General features: G+C 42.8%; 2 protein-coding genes across 2 annotated transcripts; one reads left to right on the top strand and one right to left on the bottom strand.

Annotated features, from left to right (window-relative positions):
- On the bottom strand, window positions 1,237–2,413 carry LOC8155646 (glutathione S-transferase T3). Its single transcript, XM_002488899.2, has 3 exons — window positions 1,985–2,413; window positions 1,640–1,909; window positions 1,237–1,554 (listed from the first exon to the last, which is right to left on the bottom strand). Exons 1-3 carry the CDS (start codon window positions 2,411–2,413, stop codon window positions 1,237–1,239), a joined length of 1,017 nt encoding a protein of 338 aa, XP_002488944.2.
- LOC8076360 (aspartyl protease family protein At5g10770) lies at window positions 15,669–17,791 on the top strand. The gene is made up of 3 exons (XM_002451265.2): window positions 15,669–15,871; window positions 16,005–16,300; window positions 16,383–17,791. Exons 1-3 carry the CDS (start codon window positions 15,733–15,735, stop codon window positions 17,475–17,477), a joined length of 1,530 nt encoding a protein of 509 aa, XP_002451310.1. The 5' UTR covers window positions 15,669–15,732; the 3' UTR covers window positions 17,478–17,791.

Genomic DNA, 23,813 nt, shown 5'->3' with positions numbered 1-23,813 from the left:
TAATTTTGTTGATTCAATAGTTGAAGTATATATAAGTATTCAAAGATTCAAAGATGGTGTATTGAAATAGGAAAGGAATTGTATATGTAAGTATTCGAAGACCGCGGATTGGAATAAAAAAAAGGAATTGTACAATCCAGAGATAGCATGAGTTAATTGTGTATCGGAATAGGAAATGAATTATACAATCCAAGAGAGATATCACGAGATAATTGTTGCCATATAAGTTCGCAAAACCAGAACACGAGAAACCTAATGTACTCCACCATCCATAAAACTAATAAACGGAGGAGTCGTGGTTTGTAATTTTGTTTTTCCTTTTCTATTTGATCATGATTTCTATTCCTATTCAGTTTAGGATTAGACTAGAATTCTAGCTATCCAATTTATCTCAAGAGAGTTCGGATCACATACACGATCTAATACGTTTTGGAATTAGACTTCGTATCGCGTTAGATAAGAGCTACAACTCGCATGAGCATGGTTTATATATAAGTCCAGATGGAGGAAGCTCTCCATTGTCTAATAGTTAGAGAGAGACAAACCAAACAAATAGATGGACAAAAAACAGAGCTTAAAATTTTGCTTCTTTATTATTAGGTATAGATATATCGATCGACCGATCTCTCTTGAACCTTGTATATATCTTGCATATATAGTACTACCTGGACCCCAATTTTTTATATTTTAGCCCTTTTTTAGAAAAATATTTACATTTAGGCCCCTCTAAAAAACGTAAACTGATCTTTAGACCCTGGGCTTGGCACCACAACTCATGGCTCTGAGATAACACATCTCGGCTCCACTGATCTTGGCTCCGAGGTGCCTAACCGGCATCTCCAAGAGTTTGGTAAAATTAACTTGCTAAATCTTCAGTTTTAGCAAGTTGCTAATTGATTTGGCAAGTGAAAAAAAGTGTTCTCTCCAACAGTTTTGTATTCTAACTTGATAAAATTCATAAAAATAGCACTTGATCGGCAGCAGCACCTAGTCAGCACCAGCTTGACGCATTGAATTGCCGGCCACCAACAACACCACCAACAGCAGCAGCACTTGGACACAACAGAAACCCAACAGGATCATGCACGTCGCCATAAACAGGAACTTGCACATAGTGCCAAAAAAACCCAACACGTTGGATAAATCTCATTCATAAACTTAAACTTGGATAATTCTCATACATGAACTTAAACTTGGACAAACGTTTAAATTGACTCATAATTCAACCAACTAAACTTAATTTTCAGCATGTCTCGCGAGAATCTTCTTCTGCATAATCTCAATCCAATCACGCTGCATCGGGTTGAGGGAGGTCATGTCCGCTAACATAATTTCTTTTCCTTCTTTCATCAAGTCGGCTTCAGATTTCTTTGCTTCATTTTCCACCGGCTTCTTCTCTAGCTCTAGCATAGCCTTCTCTATCTCTAGTGTCGCCAAGAACCTGTCCTCTTTGGCCTTCTCCTTGACCTTGTCGTAGGCCTCTTTCTTTGACCACATCTTCTCCAAAGCTTCCATGCAAGCCTCACCACCTCCTCGCCTAAGATTTTCTTTTACCTACAGATAAGTTCAAAAATAAATGTTTTATCATGAAGAAAAAATACATGTAAAATACATAAAATGCTTGACAATAATTATGTACCTTCTTTATCCCATCTGACCTCTTCCTAGTAGGCTCAGTTTGTCCAACATCTATGACTTCAACATCATTGCCGGCTCCTTCATCTCTTGGCCTGGACACCTTTGTTGTCTTCTGTTTCTTTTTGCTTGCTGCTAGTTTCTCAAGCTCTACAAGTTCTGCCATCTTGGCTTTCCACTTATCCTCCCCTTTAAGTATGTTCCAGCAATGATCAAGAGCAAAAGCCTTTTTGTCCTTATCTAAGTCCGCGTAATACTTCTTTGCATCATTAAGCTAAACAGAAATATTGTCAATGTATATACATTTAAAAAATAAGATCAACTAAAACATTCAATACATATTTCATACCTTGTCTTGGATAGTAGTACCACTTTGATTCCTACGAAGAATGGCCTCGTAGCACGAACAGAACTTGTTCACGGACCATTGTATTGTCAGCCACCTATGCATAATGGAACTCTCTGTACGAGGAACTCCAGTTTCATTGTGTTGCTCGTAGTAAGCATGAACTCTTCCCCAAAATGTTCCACGCGATTGATTAGCCCCGTTGATGGGATCCTTGCTAACATTCAACCATCCTAAGCAAACAACTTCATCATCCTTGTAATGAAAATTTTTGGACCTCCTTCCTCCCTTGGTACTGCGGCTTGCCTGCACTTCCTCAACAGGATTACTGTCTTGAGTGATTGGAATGGACTTCTCGTCCAAATCAGGAACATGAACCCCTTCTCCATTGCAAAGAATGTTGGACAGGAATTCTCCATCATCTCTTTCCATCCTGAGATCAGATCAAAACAAACAAATCCTAAGATCAAATCAAAACAATACTATACTATCAGAGGCCTAATTACATGTAAAAATATTAAACGAACATAGCATATTTGATTAAGTTACTGTACTAAACAAGCCACTATTCAAGAGGGCAATCAAATCAATGCTTGATTAAACTATGATTTGCAACTCAGGTTCAAAATTCATGAGAATAAACAACTAGTGAGCTGCAGTCAACAAACACAACAGAAGCAACCTGAGCATCACACCATGAATGACACACCGCGGCTGCTTTACTACAAATAACACACAAGATACAAGAATGCAAGTAAATAGATATGCAAACAATTATTAACCAACAAAAACTTATATTAGCAAATAGTCTGAGCAGTTTCTGCACCCTGTTGTTGTTGCTGAAAAAAAACTGAAAAGGTTTGATGAACTCAAGGCGCGCGGCAGCTGCTGTCGTTGAAGTCCACAACTTCATCACTACGGTTAGTGTCTTGGGTGTCTAGAACGTGAACCTCATCCAAACCAGCCACATAATCCCCTTCTCCATGGAGAAGAATGTCGGACAAGAAATCTCCATCTACTTCCATCCTAATCGGTTGACAAAACAAAAATTGCAGCAACATATGAATCACAAGATCATATCAAGAACAGCATACACATAATCCACAACAATCCATAAAGCCCCTAGCGGCATGTACCCTAGCATCAGGTAATCATCCTCGGCATGAACAACGAGATGATAACTTGAAGAACCTAGGTACCTGCTGGAGGGCGGTGCCGGACCTTCCTCCACGCGAGAACGGCGGCGCGAGGAGGCTTCACGGCGGCTGCGGATCAATCTTCACGGCGGCGCGAGGAGGCTTCCCGGTCTTCAGGGAGAGGAGAAGAAGCGGCGCCTGCGGATCAATCTTCACGGGATCGGGAGGCTTCTTTTATGCGGTGGGAGAAGAGGGAACGATCCGGAGTTTGGCGCGGGCGGGATGGCGCGCGCGGGAGAGAAAGAAGCGGGCGCGGGAGGGAGGAAAAGAAGGCCGATGCACGCTCTCTACGCGCGCGGAAGGATACGCGCGCGGAGCCTCCTCTTTTCCAAGTTGACAAAATACCAAGTGCATATACCAAGTTGTTGGAGATGAGAATTTGTGGTTTTGCCAAAAAATATAGAATACAAAGTGGATATTGGGAGCTCTTGGAGATGCTCTAAGTGACGCTGACGTGGCCGGTACTCGGAGCCAAAATTTGTGGTTCCGACCTTGGAGCCATGGATCGGCGCCAACCTTGGAGCCAAGATCTGTGGCTCCGAGCTTGGAGCCACACGTCTTGGTGCCGATTGAGAAAACCTAAAGGCCCGTCGTCGCTAGCCTTTCTCTCCCTCTCGAACTATGTCTTTTTCTTTCCCTCTCTCACCACCGTCACCGTCAAGCCGCTTGCCTCCTCTGTCAGCAGGGCGCCCTTGGCAGCTAGCAGCGCCCCGACCGTCATTGGTCGCGTGCCGACTTCCTCCCTCGCGCCCCCGTCCACACGCTCAGGCCACCCTCGTCACCCCATCGTCATCCTCCGCGCAACCGGCCTTGAGGGCGGCCCCCCATCTCTCCACGTAGTTATTTCTATGGAGAGTAAGAACCCGAGAAGGAGGAGGAACAAATGAGAGGAGTCTCGGGGAGTAAAATTTGACCGTGTAGAGCTTAGCGCCAAGATCCATGGCTCCGAGGCCGGCGCCATGATCTGTGGCACCAACCTTGGAGCCAAGATATGTGGCTCCAAAGGTACTGGCCATGTTAATTAGTGCCATCTAGGATGCTTTGTTGTGCACGGTCAGGCACCTCGGAGCCAAGATTTGTGGCGCCAAGATGTGTTACCTCAGAGCCATGAGTTCTAGCGCCAACCCCAAGGATCCAAGCATTAGTTTATATCACTTAGAGAGCTAAATGTAAAAAGTTTTCAAAACAAGGGTCAAAATGTAAAAAAAATAGGTACCTGGACTGGATCGATGAAGAGGTCAATTAAGACATGTATGCGAAGGCAAAGCGCCACACATACATATACTACATAATATACATAGAATAGAAGCAACTAGCGCAGGCAGATCGAGCTAGGTAGCTACCGAACCACCACGCACGCTAGCATGGCTGTCGGCGGCGACGATGAGAAACCAAAGTTCCGGTGTCTGGACGCCGGGCGCTACGCGGTTGCCTTGGCGGTAGCTGTGATCGTCGTGGTGGTCATCGTGCACGCCGTCGCCACGGTTCTCCGTCCCGCAGACCTCATCGTCAGGCTGGACGAAGGCTACGTGTCCGTAAAGAACGTGAGCAACACAAGACTCTCCTTCACATTCACCCTTTGGGCACGCAATCCAAGCGGTCGCGTCCGCATCTACTTCACCGACAACCTGGCCAACATCAGCAGACCATCATCGTCGTCGTCGTCGTCGTTGGAAGAAGACGACGACGAGTTCTTCGTCTGCAAGGTCGATAATTTTATGGTGGCGCAGCAGGATGCTATGGTCGTTTCCGTAACATCTTCACCGGAGCACCTGTCACCGGATGTCTTGAACAAACTCTCTGGTGGCGGCTCCATTGGCAACGCCCTCTTGAAGTTCAGCGGCAGCCGCATTGTTGAGAATTACGCGGGACAAAACGACACCGCGAAGCGAGTCGTCTACTACTGCCCGGCCATCACCGTCGGCGGTGAGGATCCTGAGGACGCGCCAGACGTAGCGTGCACGGACCAGCAGCCGCCGGTCAGTGTTTATTAGCACCTAATAATAATAATCGAGCTGTTGTACGTGTGTTCCTTCTTTCTCCGTCTCTTCCTGTATGCATGTAACTATAATATATATATATATATATATATATATATATATATATATATATATAAGTGCTATTCTACACCCTATGTGTAGAATACTATTCTACACCCTAGGTGTAGAATACTATTCTACACCAAACTGTTATACTGAGCAAAATTCAGTATCGCTCAGTATTCGTGTTTCAGTATTGTTCAGTATTTTATGGTCTTGAGTGTTGGACAAGTTGATACTGAACACTCTCCAGTACTGCTCAGTATTTTTTCTACTCAATTTTGACTTACGGTGTAGAATAATATTCTACACCTAGGGTGTAGAATAGCGCTACCGTATATATATATATATATATATATATATATATATATATATATATATATATATATATATATATATATATATGTGTGTGTGTGTGTGTGTGTATGCGCAAATATATAGTTACATGTCTCATGTATAAATGCTATATATAAGGCCTTGTTTAGTTCCTAAAAACTTTCAAGATTTCTCATCACATCGAATCTTTATACGCATGCATGGAGCATTAAATGTAGACAAAAACAAAAACTAATTGCACAGTTTGTCTGTAATTTACGAGACGAATCTTTTAATTCTAATTCCTCCATAATTGGTTAATAATTGTCATATACAAATGGAAGTGCTACAGTAGCCAAAGTCAAAATTTTTCGCGAACTAAACAAGGCCTAAGATTTTGTGATATGTGAAGTAAAAAGAGGAAGGTGAGGTCTAGAGAAGGTCGATGTTTCGTGAAATAATCACCCATAAGCTAAAAATTTATACTATAAATCCCTATTAATTATGTATACTATTGTATGAGTTGATGTTGCTATGAAACCCACAACATTGATTTGTTTTATGCACACATTTTTTAAAAAAATAAGAGTTACTCTATGGCAACTCAAAAGACAACCGTTATAACGTTGTATGTTAGGTTGTCTTGAAATTACGTAATTTTATAACCACCTATTAGATAACACATATGTACTTGCTTGAAAGAGGCCTGACAGTCTTAAAAAAACAAGGACGTCATGCATACGAAACTAAGAATCCATATGTTCGATGTACATCTAGAAGTTTTCAGCGTTCATCAACTGAAAGATAATTCAAAATAACCCCTACATTAACATCTATACATTATCCATATTTGTCATTATGAAATAAATACTCTAAATTTATCTCTTTCATTATGAAAGATGATCCAAAATAATGCTCTAAATTTATAATTCAACTATCCACCTTTTCCATTATGCAAACATAAATGAAAAAAATATTTGATATCTTTTATAAAATGTCCACATCTAGCTACCATTTACGAAAGATGATGTATATACTGACCCTGTGCATTTAGAATGCCTATATATGCCATTAGGGAAAAATATATAGTAACACCTTTGAATATCAAATATTGTCAATATAAAGAATAAAAAAATGTCTCTCAAATCTACATGCAAATAATTTAAATGTCATGAAAAATAATCGAAAAATTATAAAATATGACATATATCTTTCTAAATTATGGACTTATACACTCTTAATAAAAATAAGTATATTTTATGTTCTATCATGGAGCCAAGCAAACATGTATATATTTTGACATATGTATACCATGCAATCCACTGATCGGTAATTCCCGTGGCAATGTGCGGGGATGCTTCTATTATAGTATCAATATAAAACATATCCAAAAGGACACCGTGTAAGTTCACGTCAGTTAATCTCATCGTTAATTAATACTTACTTTTAAAACCGGTTAATAAAATATTTAACAGGGCCTACCGTTCATGTTAACTTGGTTAATATTAATTTTTCTTTAAAAATATTTTATTTAGTACTATGGCAGAGGTAGGTAATTTTCTTTAAAATAAAATAGATCTAATGGTTATGAGTGGCTAGAGTCTTTTGATTTGATGGCAGGATATTTCTGATTATTGTGAGATTTTTCTAGTATTTATCTTTTTTTCCTAGCATGTCTGGTAAGGATTAACGTGGAGGCTCCGTTGGGGCCAATAATTATTGTGAGATTTTTCTAGTATTTATCTTTTTTTCCTAGCATGTCTGGTAAGGATATTTCTGATTATTGTGATCCTAGTGCTACGTAGAATATTTTTATAAACTTTTATCTTTGATTTACCTCTGTTTGGTGTAATGTTCTAATTATAGCTTGTTTGCTTTGTGTATGATTGTCCATTGAAATGCGTGTTGTTGATTGATGATCGGGTATAGACGGTGAGCGATACGTTGGTGATCAAGGTCAATCTTTTGAAGACCAGCAGCAGGCTCAGGAGAGCTTTGAACAAGGTAAGTATAACTTGGGACTATCCTTGTTACCTATACACAATTAATACCACATATATCATATGCATGTGTCCACCTTGATAACCTTAGCAAAATCATATATGATTGTTACATGGATTCCTTGATACCTATTTGGATATGCATTGGGTAGTTTTGCTAGTGCTTGATTATTAATCCATGATCTTGTAACATGAATATTTGGATATACAATAAACAATATAATAAGCTTTCTAGCAACATGAATATAAAGGGTGGAAAGAACTCTGGCTTTTGCTAAATTGATCTTAACCCTCCATAAGGACTTATCCCTTGGCAAAAGCTGGGACAATTCGTACAACCATGAGGGCTATATGGCTCTGACTTTAGCTCAGTATGAGGACCTTTTTTCTAGCTTGTTAGTGGTTACCTTAAATGGCGTAAGAATGGCTAGACACGTTGGGTATAGTGCGGCCTCTGTCCGTGTGTATAGGCTGTGTGTTATGTGCCATGGAAGGGGGGCTCTATATTTGCATGTCGAGTGAATCTAATGGCCCTAACTTGTTAAACGAAACCTTTGAAAGGCTTCATAGTGATCCCTGCCGACCTCCCTTAGAAGGGGGTTTAGAGACTCATAACCTCGGACGAAAGGGTAAATCACGACTCATGTGTAAAGATGTACAACCTCTGCAGAGTGTTAAATCTGGTATACTAGCCGTGCCCACGGATACGGGCGGCCCGGAAAACTGACGGAATAGATGGACACTGATGAACATGATTAATGATGATAAATGATGATTTATGATGTTGTTTATATGTGTTATTCTTAATTATTGTATACATTGATCATGTGGTTATGGGATGAATTATGGTACCTTGACATTTGCTATCTAAATATAAATATGCTATCTACATATAAAAGCTAAATGCAGTCTAACCAGTGTCAGCTTATTGAGCCTCATGAAACCCTGGTTATACTTGTTGAGTACGATATGTGCTCACTCTTGCAATTTCCCAACACCCCAGGTTATGTTAACGAAGATGATTGGAAAGAGGACTACCGTTATGAGTACTAGGCTTGGAGTCAACCAGTCAACAGTGTCCCTGTGTGGTGCTTCCGTCGAGAGCGTTGTTTATTTCTTATTATCATTATTGTATAAGACTATGTGATTTACTATCGTTCCACGATGTAATAACACTGCAATGGTACATTTGAGATTTGTCTACCTATATGTGCGACTGTTTCTGGAGCACATATGAGTCTTTTATGCATCCTATTTTATTCTTAAAATATGGGTGTGACACTTAGTGAGCAGTCTTTGAGCACCACTGCTCTCATCTCAGCGGAGCTCCTCACGCAGCCATTCCTCGCCGTCCTTGGTTAGTTCCATGGCTCCGACACCGCCGCCGGTGAGTGGCCGCTGCCGCTCTCATCTCTGTGCTGTGTTGAAGCTCAAGCGGCTTCAGAGATGAACGCGGAGGAGGGGGAAGGAAGGGAATGGATCACGGATGCAGGTTTGGGCTGAACACGGCCTAGGCTGGGCCAACTCGAAATCCAGACGAGAAATAATTATAAAATTAATTATTTAAAATGGTGGACTGCTTTAATATTTCTGCTATAAATTAAAAGGGGAGTACCGAAGCAGTTCACATGCAAATATTATTTAGGCAAGAAGATGTTTATGCAAATACTACATAGAGGGATTACAAAGGAGATAGGTATTTTTAAAAGGCTCAAGTATTGTAAGCAAGCATACGTCTGTCTTCACAATGCAAACACGCATGTATTGCGAGAGCAAGCATATTTAGTTTCAATATAATGAAGATTATTGGTATTGATACAATCCAAAGTTGATGGAACCTATATATCCTGTTTTTGAAGGCCCGAATTTTTCGTGGGAGACAGGACAGCTTGATGCCTTGATATTGGCATCTGGCCTTTAAAGACAGCACACAGCTAGGTTCGTTGCTTCTTCAGGAAAAAAGAATTATTATGCTGCATGCATAAAGCACTCAGTACGACCATAGTATATAAAGAGAAAAAAAAAAGAAAAAAAGAAGTTCATTCATTGAGTTGTCGGCGATGCGACGTTCGCCTGGGCGTGCCGGGGCCACATTGGGCGGGCCAGCGCGTGTCTTGCGCCGCGACGGCTCATTCATGGTATCCTTGTTGAAACTACAATACTCCTATACTCTCTCTCTCTCTCTCTCTCTCTCTCTCTCTATATATATATATATATATATATATATATATATATATATATATATATATATATATATATAGATAGAGAGAGAGAGGGAGAGTATACTCTGTAGCTAGCTAAAAAATATGTTATTCTATAGCCACCTCCATTTACGATAATTTTATATACTAATTTACGATAATATGTATACATATCTACGATAGTTGGGTTACTATAACACATGATGATATTTACCGTAATGTTATCGTAAACCACTTAGTATAGAGTTACTATAATCTCGTAAATTAACATAGTAATTATCGTAACTCTCAAAGTGGCTACAGAATAAGTTATTTTGTAGCCAGCTACAGAGAAATATATATATATATATATAAAAGTCATTTTTAAGATAGCGACACGGCTGTCAAAACACAATTTTGACCTCTTATTTTTATAAAAATATTTAAGAAAAAATAATATATGTATATTTTTTGGAAATATTTTTAAGATAAATCTATTGAAATTATTTTTAAATTTGTAAACTCAACAATTTAAAAGTTATTTGATGATTTATATTTCTAATATTTGACTCAAACCTTGTTTAGAACGACAAAGAAAAGACAACAATGGAGGTTGGAAAAGTAATCAAGGGTTTGATGATTAAAAAAAGGTAAATTGTATTTTATTTGCTTCGACTGGATAGGGCGGGAGGTGTTTCCCCTTGGGAAGCAAAAATCCGGTCGGTCTCACCGAAACCTGGTAAGTGGTTTACTATATATAATTTCTTCCTCCATTCTAAGTATAGTGAAGCATTTCAACTGAGAATAAATTATAGTAACTCCGGTTATATATGTTACTAGTGTTATCAATATACATTGTACAAATTAGTGACTATTGATAAGTAACTCCGGCTATGTATATTGATAACACAAATTATTCTAGCATATCAATATACATTAGTGAAGCATTTCAACTGAGAATTGTTCAAGGCCTTCATTCCCAAATAACTGCATAGGCCCTTAACTGGTTTGCCAAGACGCTGGATATATAACGGCTGGTTTGTTGCCGGGTACGGTGCTCCAGTGTAATCAGTGGAGCTGAACGCCAAAGACGACCGATTGGCTATGAACGTAACCAACCAGTATCTAATGAAATGAAACTGGTCGGTCCAAGCAGAGTCGGTCGGTTGCCCGTGAAAACGTTAGATGTTTATTACAATCGCTGGCTCGGTAGCAAGTTTTGAAATCAACACTAAAAATATTTGATCATCACCCCCTAAAAATAATTCCTGCAATAGTGATGTTGTCTTAAATCGATGTTCTCCAGATACTAGTGGTAACATAACACGCAAAGAAAAGGAAAACGGAGGGCATACGTAGGTCGACGGAAAGAACAAAAGATTGGAATATATATGAACCTTTTGGTCCACCTCCAAAGTAACCAGGAATATGTACTTTATTTTTTCTACAAATTTGATAGTTTCATGTAACTTGACAAATCGACAGAACAGCTAGCGATCCAGCATGGATTAATGGTTACCATTAAGATCTTAGCTGGTACAGTTTCACCAACAGTTTCATAAGTTTGTGTTTTAAGCTTCTTTTTTTTTTTTTTGCCAAACACCCATTTCAAAAATTGCTTTATGAGTGAAGGTCTTTTTTTATGCTCTCACAAAGGGATATGGTGGGATGAAGCTGAAAAAAAGTACTTTATCTCAGTTGCGTCTTCCACATATGTGCCCTAATATATAAAATGAATCCATGTTCCCCCCTCAGAAAACGAATCCATGTGCACCCATGCAGCTCCCATACACAGGAACGCAGCAATGGCTAAATTAATTCAGATCTGTTTCCACGATGAAGAACATATGTTTCCGCCACAAGAGTGAGCTGAGTCATCACCGAATGAGAGCACAAACCACGCCGGGAGGGCGAGCTCGGTCACCGCCGGGCGCGAGCTTGGCCCCAACCGGAGATGCGTGCTCATTCCACGTCGGAGATTCTGGGAATAGATGGAAAGAACACCCGGTTGAAGAAGAAAGATAATTAGAGTCTATTATTCATTTGGCCTGTCTTGCCAAATGAGATAAAAAAACTTCTCAGCTTCACTGAGAAAGCTTTTCACGAAGCTAAAAACAAAATAGAAAAAGAAATAGTTTTGCTTGTAAAGCTGTGTGCTATCCCAAACGGGTCCTAAACATGCTTGAGAGGCAAACACTAGTACGGGAATTTTAATGGAGAAAATTGTTTTTGGTTAATGGAGGCAGACCTATCTAACCGCCTCCAATGAAAGGTCTTTGTTAATCAATGGATAACCGAGGCGGTCATAGTATCCGCCTCTATTAATCATATTAATGGAGGCGGGCAAAAAAAAGCCTAGTGAGTCCAGCCCACTGAGCCCATCCTGGCACTGTTGGCCAGATTTGTACTGCCGGTGCGCTCGCACGTCGGATCTACACCGTCGCTGCGCCCACTAGCTGAATCCAGAAGCTACTCGCGGGTTCCAGCCATCCGCTTGCCAAAACGGGTTATCTGCGCCTGGATCTGTCGCCCCATCAACCCAATCCGTTGTCACAGTGCCATGGGGAGACTAGGAGAGGGAGCAGAAGCCACTTGTCCATCATTGTCGTCATAGATCTGCGACACAGAAGGTGAGATGAAGGGCAGCCCTGGATCTGAGAGAAGGGAGAGAGAGAGAGGATGAAGGCATTTCACGGCCTTCTCGAAGGAGAGCCGCCATGCCGTTGCTGGACCTCTAAGTTGAGCGAGGGTGAATCACCTGCGCTGCCGGATCTAAGAGGGAGGGAGCGAGAGCCACCAAAGGGAGGGATAGCCGCCGACGGGACGAGGAGGCCTTTCCTCCCTTGGCCTCCGTGCGACGAAGAAGAAATTCTAACTTCTTGTATTTATAGTGACGACGGTTTATGGAGGCGGGACTTATAGTGTGTTCGTCTCTAAAAAACGATTTACGGAGGCGGACACCTTAATAAGACTACCACCTCCGTTCACTACAGGAAAATCCTACTTTGCCCAGAGCCGGCATCTTTGCCGAGAGCTGTCGAGTAGACACTCGGCAAAGAGCTTTCTTTGCTGAGCGCCACGTCAGGCTCTCGGCAAAGGGCTCTTTGCCGAGAGCCGAAATAAGGCGGTCGGCAAAGAGGCTCTTTGTCGAGAGCAGTGCGCTCGGCAAAGGCGCGCTCTCGGCAAAGTCTCTGTCCACCAAACGCCGGCGGCCGGCGTCCCCTTTGCCGAGTGCCAGCTGGCCAGGCCCTCGGCAAAGCAATCTTTGCCGAGTGTCTTGGCTGGCTCTTGGCAAAGTATTTTTATTTTTTTGTGCTGAGTTTTTTTTGGTGCTTTGTGTCACTATTGCAAACTATATTTTAAAGTTTGGAAGAAATTTGAGTTTTTTTGGTATATTTAACTGATTTATTTTGTTTCTTTGTATGGTTTTGGATAAATCAAATGTGAACTATAGGTACATGAAATATCGCAACCCAGTGCTTCAGAAAATGATATTCATGGTATTAGGTGTATTTTGAGTCCGTATCCAAGACCTCACATGAAATCTCGACCATCTCGCTGAGGTAACATGTCGAGTTACGTAAGCAAAAAGTGGATTAAAATTATATAAAATCCATACGAAGTCCGAAAATCGCGAAACTTGGTGATGCGTCGTGTTATCGCATGTGGAAGCTATGGTTAAAATTTGAGAAAATTTGGAGCAAGTTGCAACGTCGGATGTCTAAAATCCAGACATCTCCACTTGTGAGCACATGTGGAATAAAGCATTTGGTGAGGCTGCTAAAGGGTCAATAAGGATGTTGTGTCCCTGCACAGACTGTAAGAACGAGAAAAGAAAACGTAAAGATGACATGTGGAAGGATCTTCACAAGCACGGACTCATGGCAAACTATACCACGTGGATCCACCATGGTGAAAGCGACCGTATTAGAGAGGAGGTGGTGAGACCATGCCTCGAGGAGTATGATGGAGATGCCGGGATTGCCGACCTAATGGAAGACTTCACTTATGCACGTGACAATGGAGCCTGAGGATCCAGAGGAAACCGCAAAGGCGTTCTACCTTATGATGTCTTCAGCCTAGAAGCCCCTTCATGAGAAGACATTAGTTTCGCAACTGGATGCCATTGGACGCCTATTACATGTGAAGTCGCGATTGAGCCTTAGTCGAGATGGGTTCAATTTCTTGTTGACAGTTCTGGGCACAATGTTTCCAGAGGGTCACACGCTGCCAGAAACTCCTTCGTGCACTTAAGATGCCGTATGAGTCGATCCATGCTTGTCCCAATGGGTGTGTCCTATTCAGGGGACATGACCTTAAGGGAGCAACGCACTGTCCAAAGTGCAAAGCCTCTAGGTTTGTGGAGGTAGAGAGCAGTCCTAGCCAGAAGAAATAGTCTAAAATCCCCGAGATGGTCCTACGGTGCCTTCCATTCCTACCGAGGATCCAACGGTTGTACATGACAGAAGAGTCCGCGAAACTGATAACATGCCACAAGAATGGCAAAAGATACAGTGACAAGATGGGACAACCATCGGATGGTGAAGCATGGAAGTACTTCGATGAGCAGCATCCTGGCAAAGCTATGGATGCTCGGAATGTACGTGTAGCGATTGCAACAGATGAGTTCAACCCGTATGGATTGTTGGCGGCCCCCTACACTTGTTGGCCTGTGTTCGTGATCCCCCTGAATCTACCCCCTGGCGCCATGTTTGAACCTAAGTATATGTTGTTGTCGCTTTGCCGAGCGCCGGCCACCAGGCACTCGGTAAAGAAATTTTCAAAAAAATAAATAAATATTCTTTGCCGAGAGCCAGGAAGGCACTCGGCAAAATTTTTTTTCCAAATAAACAAATAAATAATCTTTGCCGAGAGCTAGCCAGCAAGGCTCTCGGCAAAGAATTTTTGAAAAAAAAAATAAATAATCTTTGCCGAGCGCCGGCCATGGTGGCGCTTGGTAAAGAGCCGTCCACTAACGCCTCCCTTGAGACGACCGTCATCCTTTGCCGAGTGCTGACGTGGCTCTCGGCAAAGCCTTTGCCGAGAGCCTGCCACGTGGCGCTCGGCAAAGACTGCCTTTTGCCGATTAAGACTTTGCCGAGCGGGCGCTCGGCAAAGGCTTTGCCGAGAGCTTAGTGGCCCTTTGCCGAGCGCTCGGGCTCTCGGCAAAGTACCAGAATCCTGTAGTGGTTAGTATGGATTAATTGAGGCGGGCCTTATATAGTGTGCCCGTCTCCAAAAATTGATTTATGGAGGCGGGGCTTATAGTGTGTTTGTCTCTAAAAAACGATTTATGGAGACGGACACCTTAATAAGACTACCACCTCCGTTAGTATGGATTAATTGAGGCGGGCCTTATATAGTGTGCCCGCCTCCAAAAATTGATTTATGGAGGTGGGCATGTTAAGATAACCACCTCCGTTAGTATGGATTAATGGAGACGGGCCTTATATTGTGGCCACCTATAAATTCGATTTATAGAGGCGGCCACCGCCTTCGTTAATATGGATTAATAGAGATAGGATTTTTAACGTGCCGCATTCGTTAACGTTTAACCGAGACGGACTATTTAGGGGTTAGTTGTGGGTCGCTTAGCTAAGAACAATGGAGTTGGGCAAAAATTAAATATGCCCACCCTTCAATCAAAAACTCCAACGCCACACAAAAGAAATCCTATTCTAGTGAAATGTCCCTTGTGCCTCCCAGAAATAATTGAATCTGTCGTGGTTTATTTGAAACTTGAACAAAATTACGATAATTGAAACGCCCTTGTCGTCGCGTTGGTCACATGGATATGCCTCGAATAAGGACGCACCGGGGTGTCTTTTTCTTTTGGTCAGAGGCATTATTGGTTGATCTTCACACACGTGGTCACGATGCTTATTATTATTAATATATATTTTTTTTGAAGCGCATACGTTGTGGGTGCATGTGGTCGTATCGTCTATATATATGTATAGATGTAGAGAGGTTGCTGTATGGTTCAACGGTTGTGTGGCAGTAGAATACAAGTCAGTAGCAATGGTCTGCGCTGCAAGGTTGTTGATCTTGTGTATCGCCACATCTCTCCTTGCAGATGCAGGAGCAGATGATCAGGTCAACTACGTTGTCGTGGAGACTAGCTCGCTTAAGCCAAGCGCCGTTTGCAAAGGGCACAGGGGTATTAATTAATTAATTACCGCCGTTCTTGTTTTTGCATGCTTCTTCAGTTACTATATATATATATGCATGCATGATGCATTACAGTAGCATACATATATAGTGATTAATTACCTTGGAATGCATGCATGCAGTCCATCCATCCGTCAACAACTACAGCAGCAGCTGGACACCGCTGAGTAATCCTCATGGTCCTTGCTCGCCGTCGTGGGAGGAGGGGGCGGCCATGGACTACAGTGCGTCGTCCATGGTCGACGACATGCTGCGATGGGATCAGCACCGCGCCGGCTACATCCAAAGGAAGCTCTCCGGTAATGTTTCTCATGAAGATACAGAAATTTCAGACAGCACAACGACGCTCGAGAGCGTAAATGGCGGCGGCGCCGGAGATTTTAGCATGGGCGACGATGGAACCGGCGGCATGGCAAAGGTAAATGCATGCACCTAGCTGGCTGGCTGCAGGTATACCATATATGAATTTTACATTAATTATTAGTAGTACGTACGTACAGGCACAGCAGCAGGACACCCATCATCAGGTGGTGGAAGAGCTGAGTAGTGCTGCTGATCCGGCGGCGACCGGCGGCAGCCGACGCAGCCGCCTGCGGCCCGGTGTGAGGCAGCTGATGCTTCTGGACACGGCGAGCGACGTGGCGTGGGTGCAGTGCTTCCCCTGCCCCGCCTCGCAGTGTTACGCGCAGACGGACGTCCTGTACGACCCCTCCAAGTCGCGATCGTCGGAGTCCTTCGCGTGCAGCTCCCCGACCTGCAGGCAGCTGGGGCCGTATGCCAACGGCTGCAGCAGCAGCAGCAACTCTGCAGGCCAGTGCCAGTACCGCGTGCGGTACCCTGACGGCTCCACGACGTCGGGCACGCTCGTCGCCGACCAGCTGAGCCTGAGCCCTACGTCTCAGGTCCCAAAGTTCGAGTTCGGGTGCAGCCACGCCGCGCGGGGCAGCTTCAGCCGCAGCAAGACCGCCGGGATAATGGCTCTCGGCCGCGGCGTGCAGTCGCTCGTGTCCCAGACCAGTACCAAGTACGGCCAGGTCTTCTCCTACTGCTTCCCGCCGACGGCGAGCCACAAGGGCTTCTTCGTCCTCGGCGTGCCCAGAAGGTCCTCCTCCAGGTACGCGGTGACGCCCATGCTCAAGACCCCGATGCTGTACCAGGTGCGCCTCGAGGCCATCGCCGTCGCGGGGCAGCGCCTCGACGTGCCGCCCACGGTGTTCGCCGCCGGCGCGGCCCTCGACTCCCGCACCGTCATCACGCGCCTCCCGCCCACGGCCTACCAGGCGCTGCGCTCCGCCTTCAGGGACAAGATGAGCATGTACCGCCCGGCCGCCGCCAACGGCCAGCTCGACACCTGCTACGACTTCACCGGCGTCAGCAGCATCATGCTTCCAACCATCAGCCTCGTCTTCGACCGTACCGGCGCCGGCGTCCAGCTCGACCCATCGGGTGTCCTGTTCGGCAGCTGCCTCGCCTTCGCCTCCACTGCCGGCGACGACCGCGCCACTGGGATCATCGGCTTCCTTCAGCTGCAGACCATCGAGGTGCTGTATAATGTCGCCGGCGGCTCCGTTGGGTTCCGCCGTGGTGCATGCTGAGCGCTCAATAACCTACCATACCAACCTCCTAGCTGCCTACCTATAGCCAGCTACTACATGCCTATCGCTATTAAATTTTGCATGCATGACCTAAATAATTAATTACTATTTGTTGTGTGAATGTGCATGTGTGCTACGTACTACTCTATATATATATACGCTGCATGCGGTTTTTTTTTCTTTTTTGCCGAATATAATGGTTTGAAATGAAGCTTTATATGGATTGTGTTATACAATTTGTATACGCTTCGGTACGTACGGTGTGTATTCTTCTTCAAATGAATAAAAAGGATGGATCTGCTTGTCTGAATGCTTTTTTTTCTGTGACTACGTACCATGTTGAACTCTGTGTGGTGTTTTTCTTCCGCAGGAAGTAACAGGCCACATTATATTTATGGGTATATATGTGGCTGATTTACCAATTAAATTAAACAAACCTACTAAGGCCTTGTTTAGTTCCGAAAATTTTTTGGTTTTCGGAACTGTAGCAATTTCGTTTTTATTTGAAAAAAATTGTTCAATCATAGAGTAACTAGACTTAAAAGATTCATCTCATAATTTACAGGTAAACTGTACAATTAGTTTTTATTTACATCTATATTTAGTGCTCCATGCATGTGTCGCAAAATTCGATGTGATGGGGAATCTTGAAAAGTTTTTGGTTTTTGGGTGACTAAACAAGGCCTAAATTTCGGGGCCTATGTCGCACAGCCTCCACAGCCCGAGGATGCCCGTGTGGCTATGTCCATATATATGCAAAGTAATAATAAAGGGACATTAAAATGATAATTTCTGAAATAATTTATTATTAGCAGATCTTTTAGTATTGCAATCAGACGTTTTGAAATCAATAATCAACTCCCTCCGATCCACTTAAGCGAAAAATAAGACAAAACATAATTTCATGACATTTATTCCTAACCTAAGGCTATCCCTATTTCGAAGTTTCGTTGTGCGGTTTCCAATAGTGTCACGTCATCTAAATATATTTAGGATGATCAATAGCTCCAAACATGCACAACTTCATTCCACAGTCTCAATAGGGGTGAATCTAGCCAGATTAAGCACCGAGGTCAACATCAAGGGAGCTACTAATATGGTGTTTCACTACAACACAAAAGATTAACCACGACCTTCTAAAAACAGGCACGGAGGCAGGACAGGATTTTCAAACTGCCTTGGTTAATAGCCTGGATTAATTGAGGCGGTCACTTTTTATTAACTGAGATCCACTAACCGAGATGGAGAATGTAACATAACTGCCTTGGTTAATATCTATTAACCGATATGGTTATTTTATAAGGCCTGCCTCCTAAAATCTGAAATAGCCTGCTATTGTATCATCAGTCCCTGCAAAAGCCCAACGCCCCTCCCACATCGCAGGCTTATATAAATATCACAATTAGGGTTTCCACTCTCACCCTCTCTCTCATTCTTCCGACCCGAGCGTCGCATGTTGACGGTTCTTAAGTATCAATTTTAATTATCAAATAAATAAGAGAAAGGACCAATATGCAACCAACACCTAGAATTAGTGTTTGATCTGACAGAATTCCACGAGTTTTGTTGTTTATCTGTTTCTGCAGGGGGTTATCAGGAAATAAGGAAGAAAGGCCCACATGTCAGAATTACATAGAGATATCAACGCACCGCGCAATTTTCTACCATCTAGAAGACTCCAGAAGCCACGGGAAGAAAGCAGAGGCCGAAAGGGGCCAGGCCCAGGGCGCCCGCCCCCCTCTGGATGCCAATCAGGACTCTCTTTGCACACGACGTTCCACCGACCTAAAAGATCAAAGATAACGTAGTACCACATCGCCTGCTGGACCAAAAATGCACAGAGGAGGAGAGCTATATAAGCAGACCCCTTGGCCCCTGGAGGAGACAAGAAGTTATCATAGAGATTGAGGGGTGCCCTCGAAGGAAAACCTCTTCTCTAAACAAAATTTCTTTTTAGGCTTAGCAACCAATGTAAAGTAGAAATAGATCTTCTAGTTTCTACAAGATTGAGAGAGATAGAGTGGAGGTGTAGATCGGAGGAAGCCCGGCCTGTCGGTGTCTACTCTGAGCTTGTACCTGCGGGATCAAGTTCTCCTAACCCGAAGCTTGCTCCTAGGATTCTTCAGTATTTCGACTTCTAAATCCTAGTAAGTTCTTGTTTTATTGTTCTTTTGGTTTATGAGTTTACTTTAATCTCTTCGCGTAGAGTTTAGAGTAATCATTGCTAGCGTAAACGTGGTGTTTAGGCTGGGGTACTCATAGATATTCCCTGACTAGCTAGACCGTGGTAGTAGCGAGGAATGTGACATTTCCGAGTTACCTTTGCAGACCATATCTCGTTAGCAGGAAGGATAGGGTTTATAGGTGCGGGTTGAACATCCTTTGTGGTGTCTAGATTCCGTTAGCCTCCCCAATAGAACAGTAGATCATCCTTACCAAGGTTAGAAAGAGACTACGGTTGCAGTCTTCTCTATTTATCACTCACATCGAGAAACATTCTTTGTCGCCTAAAGGGTTAGTAGTAATAGACCGGTTAGTCAGATGCACTCTTTCTCCTAGTGGTAAAAAAATAAATACGATACTCTGGATAACCTCCCGGGTGAAGTGCTCACCGATATCCGTGCGCTTGCGGATCAATTCCTTATTGCGTTCCCAAATATCAACACCGCAGCCTAGACTCCCTCTTGCGCGGCCCCTCCCTCTGCCAACCACGGCGCCCCACTCCTCTCCCTCAGATGCTCCTCCTTCTTCTCCTCTCCATCTCCCTCCCTCTCTCCAATGGCGGGGGCCTATGTGGAGGCACGGAGGAGCTCGCGCGGATGAGGTCGCGTCCTTGGCGGTGGAGGAGTGTTTGCGCCCCTAGCCGGGCAGTGCGAAGGAGTTCGTGCCCCTGGCAGCGCTGAGGAGCTCGTGCGGAGCCCGGCGTCCTCCCTCGCGCGTGGAGCATAGAAGCCGGCAACTTCCGTGCGCACCATAGGAGCCCGCAACGACCACGACGAGTTGTTGCGATCGGAGCTGCACTGGATCTGCCCTCAAAGTATTGTCGGAGCTGTCTAAGAGAAGATGACAAAACACCTTTGTACAAGGATTGTCCAATCACCAAACTAGAAGCTGACATCATGCTTTTAGAGTTCAAATCTACAAACGGATTGAGCGATAAAGGCTTTGACCAGTTGTTAGGTATAATAAGGAAAATACTCCCAGCACAAGATGAGCTGTAGGTCTGGATATCGAGCCAGCTCGGCTCGTTACAGCTCGGCTCGTATAGCTCGGCTCGTTTACATTCTGGCTCGACTTGGCTCGCTATACAAACGAACTAGAAGAGCAGCTCGGCTCGGCTCGCTAAACAGCTCGAGCTAGCTCATTTGGCTCGCGAGCCAAATCATAAAAACACATTCAGGGAGATTATGAAAGCACGTGAGCAACAAACACAAAGTACTTCTAAATTTAAAAAACGGGAATATAATCCATCCATCGATTGATCCAGAATTCCTCCAAGTTTTTGTCAGGTAGCCCACCACAACCATGACCACGAGTCCATTATAGTCATACACTCATGCCCATATAGTTTACACATCATCCATACAGAATTCAAGAACGAAGAGTGGTAGACTGATCAGGTTTGTAGTAATATATATATATATATATATATATATATATATATATATATATATATATATATATATATATATATATATATATATATATATATATATATACCAAAAGCAGTTCATAACTTAGAAGCAGCCATGGCGTGCAACCAACAGGTCCCTAATTCCCTTCCCCCTTTATATCTTGTTACCTATATGTGAACAACAAATCAAGTGAAAACAAATATGATTTCCACCACACTGCTGGACATTCTAAAATAGACTTACTAGTTACTAGTTGCTTTCTACCACGCTGCTGGGAAGCTCCACACTCTTAATGTCACCATCATCACCATATTCTCCCTATAGAAACAGTAAAAGAATTAAGCATTACATATTTCCATACACAAACTTTGGGAACAATAGACTTAAAAAATAGAGAGGCATACCAGAATAATAGAAGGACTTTTGGAACCTCGTATCCAACTAGATGCACAAACTAGTGCTTGAACTGTTGCTGGCTTCAAATAACTCCTATAATCATCAAGAATTATACCTCCACAACTGAAAGTGGACTCTGATGATACACTGCTAGCTGGGACAGCTAAGAACTTCTTCGCCATACTAGATACAACAGGAAATCTAAGAGCATTCACCTTCCAATAGTGAAGTAAGTTAAAATTCTTATCATTTAATGGATGGTTTGCTTCATCTAGATAGATAAGTAACTCAGATTTTGAACTTACTGAAGCACTAGACTCTAGAAAGGACTGAAATTCACTTGAAACAAGACAAGCCATTGAGCTGGCTGTGTTTCCTTTGATGATGAGGCTGATTGAGTGGTTGATGAACTGCTACTGCCACCCATTTTTCTATGTTGTTCCAACTCATGCTTCTTGTACAACTCTTCTAACTCTTTTTTTATATCAGCAACCTCTTGTTCACACCTTGAGGAGTCATAAAGTTGACTGAAATCCACATTGATCTACCAGGCCAAGCAAATGATCTATCATTGAGCTGCCAGAAAAAAACATACCAGGCCAAGCAAATGATCTACCCCATCAGCCTTGAGGTTGGAAAATCCACATGTATAGCAATGATTGCATATTGTACCGTGGAGAAAAATACAAAAACCTAGATAAGTGGTTGCAGTGTAAAGCTCCACGGTACAAAGAAGGGCCATCAAACAATGGTACCAAGATGAGAGGAGGCCCCGTAAAGGTCGTTTGGTACTTCCCTATAGTCCTTCAAAGCAAACAAATGAAACCAGGTAACAAACCAGTGATAATGCTCTCTCAGAATGGGAGGTCAGCAATTGGTAGTGACCACTGTAAGGCTAATCTGGTGACTCCATATATAAATTGACTCTGGGGTTCTTAATAAAATGAAATTGCAAAATGTCGCCTATAAGATTAAGTAAGCGGAAGGCAACAACTGTGGATCAAGATTCGTTGGAGAAGACAACAAAGTTGAAAGCTCCCAAAAACTTGGATTCTGCGCCAGATAAAGGTAAAGAACCCTAGCCATGCTCTTTTATTTCTCGCGACGATTCTTTCTTGTTAGATTCAGCTAAATCTTTAGAGTTTGTTCTTGGGGCTAGTGAACAAGCTATTTCAGATTCTTTAAAGTTTTTAAGAGAGGTAGAATTATTTACATTAAATGGCAAAAAAAAAATTAGTGGAGGAAAATTTAGCTTTGTTGGATGATGCTTTGACGGTTTGTTCTACAGATGATAACTTAGATTAAGAAGCATTAAACCTAATTTGTTCAGATATTTTGGAAGGGCTTGGTGATGGGGGCTGCGACCCTATGTGTCTACAAACCCCTATATCACAGACGAAAAGGTCTCGCCTCAGGCTTAAGAAAAAAAATAAGAATCTGTCTAGATTAAAGGATTTTTTTGGAATTGCAATTGGTTCGCTGATTGTAAACAATATAGATTTCTTTCTGATCTAACAAAAGAAAATTAACCTAGATTTCATTGCCTTATTGGAAACTGGTACAACCAATTTTCTGTAATCCACTTTGAATAATATTTGTGCAGGTAGAGATTTTCTTTGGCATTGCATGGCTCCACGAGGTAGGTCCGGTGGTATGATTCTAGGTATAAATCTATTGACTTTTGACATTGGGGAAATTGAAGGAGATTTTTATACGTTTCAAAGTGAGAAGTAAAGAAGATGATTTTAAGTTCAATCTGATTTTTGTTTGTGGGCCAACACAATTGGATCAAAAATCACCATTCTTATCCGAAGTGGTACGGGTATGTTCAACAGAGGCTTTACCTAATATTATAGGTAGTGATTTTGACATTAATCATAGACCGGATGAGAAAAACAATGATAATTATAATGATAGATGACCTTTTTTGTTTAATGCTGTGATTGACTCCTTAAATCTCAAAGAAATAGAAATGACAGAGAGAAATTTCATTTGGTCTAATCATTTACAGATCCATACCTTTCAAAAAATAGATAGGATCCTCATTTGCACAGACTTCGAGTCCAAATATCCACTTACCGTTGTACATGACTAGAGAGATTTCTGATCACACTCCTCTTCTTTTTGCCACAAATAATGCATCCTTATCTTATCAGCCTCAATTCAAGTTTGAATTGGGTTGGTTGCTAAGAGATGGATTTTGTGATATGGTTAGTGAGTTGTGGTAGAGTACACCAGTTGTTGGCGTGCCTTTAGAGAGGTGGCAAGCTAAAGTCAGAAGGTTGCGTCAATACCTTAGGGGCTG

The sequence above is a fragment of the Sorghum bicolor genome, chromosome 5 (genome assembly GCF_000003195.3).
Source record: "Sorghum bicolor cultivar BTx623 chromosome 5, Sorghum_bicolor_NCBIv3, whole genome shotgun sequence".
Taxonomy (NCBI): Eukaryota; Viridiplantae; Streptophyta; class Magnoliopsida; order Poales; family Poaceae; genus Sorghum; species Sorghum bicolor.
This window is presented reverse-complemented; position numbering and strand designations above follow the sequence as displayed.